Source organism: Fusarium oxysporum, chromosome 3 (genome assembly GCF_000149955.1).
Source record: "Fusarium oxysporum f. sp. lycopersici 4287 chromosome 3, whole genome shotgun sequence".
Classification (NCBI taxonomy): domain Eukaryota; kingdom Fungi; phylum Ascomycota; class Sordariomycetes; order Hypocreales; family Nectriaceae; genus Fusarium; species Fusarium oxysporum.
Genome location: NC_030988.1, coordinates 2073395 through 2078906, shown reverse-complemented (window position 1 = coordinate 2078906; position 5512 = coordinate 2073395). Strand labels below are relative to the sequence as shown.

General features: G+C 42.9%; 3 protein-coding genes across 7 annotated transcripts; 1 reads left to right on the top strand and 2 right to left on the bottom strand.

Annotated features, from left to right (window-relative positions):
- Positions 1–298: 298 nt before the first annotated feature.
- On the bottom strand, positions 299–1982 carry FOXG_22361 (uncharacterized protein). Of its 2 annotated transcripts, XM_018402769.1 has the most exons (2): positions 1727–1982; positions 299–1615 (listed from the first exon to the last, which is right to left on the bottom strand). In XM_018402769.1, exon 2 carries the CDS (start codon positions 904–906, stop codon positions 427–429), a length of 480 nt encoding a protein of 159 aa, XP_018256806.1. In that variant the 5' UTR covers positions 907–1615; positions 1727–1982; the 3' UTR covers positions 299–426. The 2 variants fall into 2 exon arrangements, with proteins under 2 accessions (XP_018256806.1, XP_018256805.1); XM_018402768.1 differs by having other exon boundaries at positions 299–1982.
- A 397-nt stretch (positions 1983–2379) lies between these two features.
- On the top strand, positions 2380–3825 carry FOXG_16189 (uncharacterized protein). 4 transcript variants are annotated; one of them, XM_018396268.1, is made up of 4 exons: positions 2380–2797; positions 2881–3066; positions 3135–3214; positions 3276–3825. In XM_018396268.1, the coding sequence occupies exons 1-4, from the start codon at positions 2513–2515 to the stop codon at positions 3343–3345; spliced, it is 621 nt and encodes a 206-aa protein (XP_018256803.1). In that variant the 5' UTR covers positions 2380–2512; the 3' UTR covers positions 3346–3825. The 4 variants fall into 4 exon arrangements, with proteins under 4 accessions (XP_018256803.1, XP_018256804.1, XP_018256801.1 ...); XM_018396269.1 differs by having other exon boundaries at positions 3135–3825; XM_018396266.1 differs by having other exon boundaries at positions 2881–3214.
- Positions 3826–3928: 103 nt separating this feature from the next.
- On the bottom strand, positions 3929–5089 carry FOXG_16188 (uncharacterized protein; the record flags this gene model as incomplete). Its single annotated transcript, XM_018396265.1, has 4 exons — positions 3929–3947; positions 4277–4433; positions 4544–4626; positions 5049–5089. The coding sequence occupies 4 exons, from the start codon at positions 5087–5089 to the stop codon at positions 3929–3931; spliced, it is 300 nt and encodes a 99-aa protein (XP_018256800.1).
- Between the last annotated feature and the right edge of the window lie 423 nt (positions 5090–5512).

The window sequence follows — 5512 nt, the reverse complement described above, 5'->3', positions numbered from 1 at the left end:
TCAAGTTATACAAAAATATATATTTTCACCTAGCACTACTGCGCAATATAAACAACATTGGTTGGTGCACTCGCTTATTATATACGTTAGATGTAATGTTGAGAAATGTTTATCCCGCACGCTTATCATGTACGTTACTCTATAAGTTATATATATACGTATATTGAAGCTGTAGATATGAGTTTATTGGTTACCTTCTCACGATCAACGATAGTCTACCTCTTGCAAGACCATAGATCGCGCTTTGAAAAGTAGCCTTTTTTTTTTCATATTTTATATTATTATATATGCTTAATGTCGTGGACTAATTGCTCTTAAAACCATCTGATAGTCCCGAATAAAATCAAATTCCTTCTAAGACCATACGATTACGATAATAAGATTTTCATGCTGTACCCTTACTATAAATCGCTCGCCTTATGTCCGTCATGATACGTGATAGCCATCTCTTCTCTTTTTCAGTATAATCTCAATCTTTCCTTCCAACTCAAGGATTCGATTTCTTGCCATATCCAATATTTGTCCTCTGCTTAGAACCTGGCCAAGATTGGCTGCGATATCCCTGTCAGCAAGGCTCCGTGCCTGTGCCGCTGGCAGAACTTCGAGGAGCCTTTCAAACTGCGCCTTGAGTCGGGCACGGTAATGTTTCTCGACAAAGTTATGGCTTTTTCGGGCGTGTTCTTGATTGCTGGGAGCTGCGCTACAACGTTTTCGGTTCTTTGATTTGCGCGATGCTGATCGAAGTTGACGTTGAAGTTGAACGTCGGGAACATGAAGTGAAATATTCTTGCTAAGGGGTTGTTGATTCGATGGGTTGCTCGCCTCCTCAGGACGAGTCAAAGGCCCATTCGGCTCTCTCCTCGGAGGCTCTGTGTCAGCCTCGTGGCAGATATAGTGAAGGTTCATCTCAAGACTTGGTTGGCAGGCCACAGAGCAATGGGCTTGCAATAAATCAGAAAGTCCGGATGACCCGAATGTGTTGATAAAATTATAAGAAGCCACATACTTATGGACACAAGCCAAATATACAAAGTGCCGTAATCTCTACATAAAGTGGTATCAACTTGAGCGTATCGTCGGGTGACAACAACTAACAAAACAAGTTGACCAATAAAAAACGCGCGAGATCCATGTGGCGTTATCCCTGGCGAATTGCAAGGGTGGCGTCCAGTAAAACTGCTCGGAGGGAGGTCCGATAGCTAGTCAATTTGAAAAAGCACGTCATGATCACGACGAACACCCCAGCTTCCTTGTATTTTGCGCTTGAAAGAAGATACTGTATAGTGAAGAGAGAGGTCAAGAAAGGGTTTCTGGAATATGTTGAAGTCGCACTCTCCCACTCGCAAACCTGTCTTGTAGACAGACTATAGACTGCTGTTAGTCAACTCCTGATGGCGGGTGATTTCACAAGTTGAAAAGAATAACCACGCAAAGAGGCTGAACAAGAGACTAAACTAGAAAATTAGCATATCTCGATCCCCTTGGAACCGCCTGCAGACAATGTTTCCGATAGTAGTCGGCCTGCCTCTACTGCCTCATGATACCCAGCGAACATGACCCGATCATTTTCAGCAGAGCCTGTTGAGCCCAAGCCAAAGGGTGTGTTATGCTTTTCCTTCATTGACTGTTAGTATTGCTTCATTTGTCCCGCGTCGTCGAGTGTCATCTTTGCTTGTGATCGTGATGGCCCACCATCAAGTACATCTTGCGAACGAAAACGCCTCACCTGCACTCGAGGAACTATTTGCAAGTTCTAGGTACTTGACAAACAATTCCTGGATGGATGCTAAGCTACTGACCTGGCCCGTGAGTACGCTCTACATAATCACCCACCATGCGGGGACCTATTCCTCTATACAACTCTCAAAGGCTGTAAGGAATGTATATATAATTCGGTTCTTAACGTATACGCATAAAGAAGCCGGGTAAGGAATGGGAATTGCACAGGGAAGGAGGAACATACCGATGACAGAATTACAGCAAAAACATGTTACAAAGGAATCTGTCGGTTGCGTGATGTTATGTGTGTCTTTGCATGCCACACCAACCAAGATTCTTTGCACCAGAATAGGGAATAGTCAAACAACCCTGAATTACGGCTGCCAGCAGTCAATGACTCATCATAACACTGGCACTTTAAAGTTTTAGCTGAGGAACAGTCCAGACCCGTTATCAGAACATGCTGACTTCTGTCCTAAACTTTAATTCCACTCCTCTCGCTAATCTATCAATTCTGTAGCGGCTATTGCCGTCTGCCATATGATATGACAACTCGTACCACACATGGATTGGACACAATGAATCTACCGATTAATAACACTGTCGCGTGATGGTGATATCATATGCAAAAGTTAACCAGTCGCCTCTTAAGTATATATACCACTGTTCGTCCTGCATTTTCGTCTTAATTTAAGCGGCAGGATCATTTAGCTGTACCTACCACATAACGATTCCAAATTGAAGTAACGTACAACATCATCTTTCCAATCAATCACTCCTGCTACACTGCAAAATGGTAGGAACTGGTGTTGCACATAAAGCTATTTCTATTCTGCTCCGTCTTGGTGAGCTTGCCTCCGCTATAATCGTGCTAGGGATTCTCTCGCGCTTCTGTTACCTTATCAGCATCGCGGAAGTGCATGCCGATGGACGGATTATCTATGGCATCGTCGTCGCGTGCCTTGGTATCATCTACTCCATCCTTTTCTGTCCGCCATTCAAGGACATGTTCTTGGGGTTTCCCTTTGACTTTGTGATGTTTGTCATGTGGCTCGTGGCATACTGCCTGCTTCAGACTGTATGGCGCCCCCTTCCATTTTCATATCACCGCATAACTAAGACCATATACTAATCATGAGCAATGTTCGTTTTATTTTATAGAGAACTGGTGGTCACGCTTGTTCGGCACGTTGGTATTACGACTATTGGGGCTACTATTGGGGTCGTTTCTGGCGAGTCGGGCCCATTGGGACAGTTACCATTAACGGGACGGGTTGCGGGGCGTGGAAGACGGTCCTGGCCTTTTCGTTTATCGCATGGTTCCTGCATCTTCTCAGTGGCATCCTTGTAGGTCATTTCTTTGTATTCATTCCTGCTTTTAAAAAGTCGAAAAAACCTAACGCAACAATCTCTAGGGGGTATATGTCTTCCGTACTTATGTTAAGATCGACGAGACAAAGCAAGAAATCAAGCATCAGGCTGAAAAGCTTACCAAGTAAGTACTCTTGAAACATGTTGACACTTGGATGGTAGACTAATGGTTCCTACACTAAAAGGGGTGATTCTCGAGCGCACAGCTATAACCAGAGAGCTGAACAGGATAATGGCACGACAGATAATGTTTAGACTATGATGCCTACTACTTCGGTCTATCCTGAGGGAGGGCATGCGGATTAATTCGCCACAAGAAGAGCTACAGCCGGCAATATCCAAGTTTGTTTTGTGTTTGGAGGGAAATGCTATAACCTGATCATAATCAAAACTTTGGAAGGAGTACAGAGTACAGCAGATTGAGTCAATAACGTGGTATACTTAGGTGACTCATACATGTAACTGATGCATCAGGTACTCAGTCATACAAAGGAAAATCATAAAATACGAGAGCCATCGTGGCAGTATATATGACTTTTTTCAATATCTAATTCATCAATTAAAATGTACAGCAACATAAACGCAAAATAAACAGCGAAGTCGGATAAATAAGTGTAATATTTCAATTCTATTAGCGTTCGATCAGGTACTTATTATCACTGACATTTTCGGGTACTTGCTTCTTTTAATTCTTGGGATTGCTTTAAAATTAACCATATCACCACATATCCCACTAATTTCATTGTTTGCACAAGAAATATCTAATCTGTTTCTAGTACAGATAAAGGTCATGCTTAATCTTGCCAACCCGTCATGTGCCTAGCACTGGTGGAAACTCTTATTTGATGGGATTGGTCCTGTATGTAGTTTGTTATTAACAATTTTATTAGTAATTTTATTAAGCCTATCCCATGGTTCTTATTCATATTAACTGTCTTGAGGACAAAGAGGCTTAGTGAGAGACTAAGTGCTTGATAGTGAGGTATGAGAATAAGCCTGACTACTTTGTCAATAAGCTATTCTGCAGCCTTGCGACTCTATGTGCCGCTGTCTACCACAGGCCGGCCATTGTTTGTATAAGCGACTTCAACGTAAAAGGCTACACTCGTCTTATAGGCGGTGCCGAGTTTGAGATCAAGAGGATAATCCAGTGATAGGCTGTCTCAAGTCTCACGTTACTACTCACCACTCCTTGCCCTCAAATATCGAACCATCAAGGGCGTTATCGGGGAAATAGGTCTCACCAATGCGATGGATATGATACCCCTTTGACGAGCCATTAAGAAGACGAGAAAGGTTCTGCACGTCATAGCCGAGAACGGGCTTAGGCAGGTAAAAATAGGCTCAAAATCTATGTTATGTGCGAGATTCCATAGAGTATCATCCTGACCAGTAGCTTCACTAAGCATTTCGACGACTCTTTTATCCGTTCTAATGACCTCACTAAGCTTACCCAAGTTGCCCTCGTTATAGACCGTGATTATAGCAAGCGGGCCGATATGTTCAATGAGCAAGACGAGCTTGTCAAGTGAATGACTACAGGAATAATTGAGTTGGCCGGCAAAGAGGGATATAAGATCGGCCTCTGTGGACAAGCGCCGAGTGATTGCCCCGAGTTTGCCAAGTTTTTTGCTAACGCTGGGTCAGATTTAATTTTGATCATCCCCAGTAGTTTCATAGAAGCTCAGAGGCATATGGGAGCTAGCGAAGCTGGTGAAGAGGGGCGATGACATCCTGGAGGTACCGGTATGGATGCGAGGTTACGAATAGGTTTTGTGGACTTGTACTGCTCTATAGCTCTGACATTCCTTGATTTAGAAGATACTGTCCAGCGTAGGATTAGTCACTCTACTCTGTCGATTTACTGAATATTTTAAAAAGCCGGGCACTATAAGGCTGGAGTCCTACATAGCTACAGAGTTTATTTTAAAGTATAACATATCTGACATGCAATATACTTAATAAGCATAGGTGGTACCACGACAGACAATAAGGGCATGTTTTAACTCATATCCTGCCTGCAGGCCATCATACTTAGCTCGAACAATTGATGTTGAGTTAGTGAGGGAGATATGACATTAATGCTGAATGGTAATTAATAGAGCTTGGTTGTCTAGCTTGGCCTATTATATTCTATTAAACTTCTACACACTAGACCACGTTATATACCTGCTACAATCCTGGTTTTTCGACTGTTTAACCTGTGACAACAGTGCATTTTCGAGTAATATATGTTTTTTTTCTGGGCTTATTGCAGGCCTTGTAGCTGGATTGTTGTTAGGCGTCCTCCACTTAAACGGAGTCGGAGGCTTTTACAGTTCAGGGCTTCTTCCTGTACTGGTATGGTTGATGGACATTCGCAAGAAAGCTTGCCGTGTCATCCTAATTCAAAATAGAATGAAAGTTCGTGACAAAAGAGAAG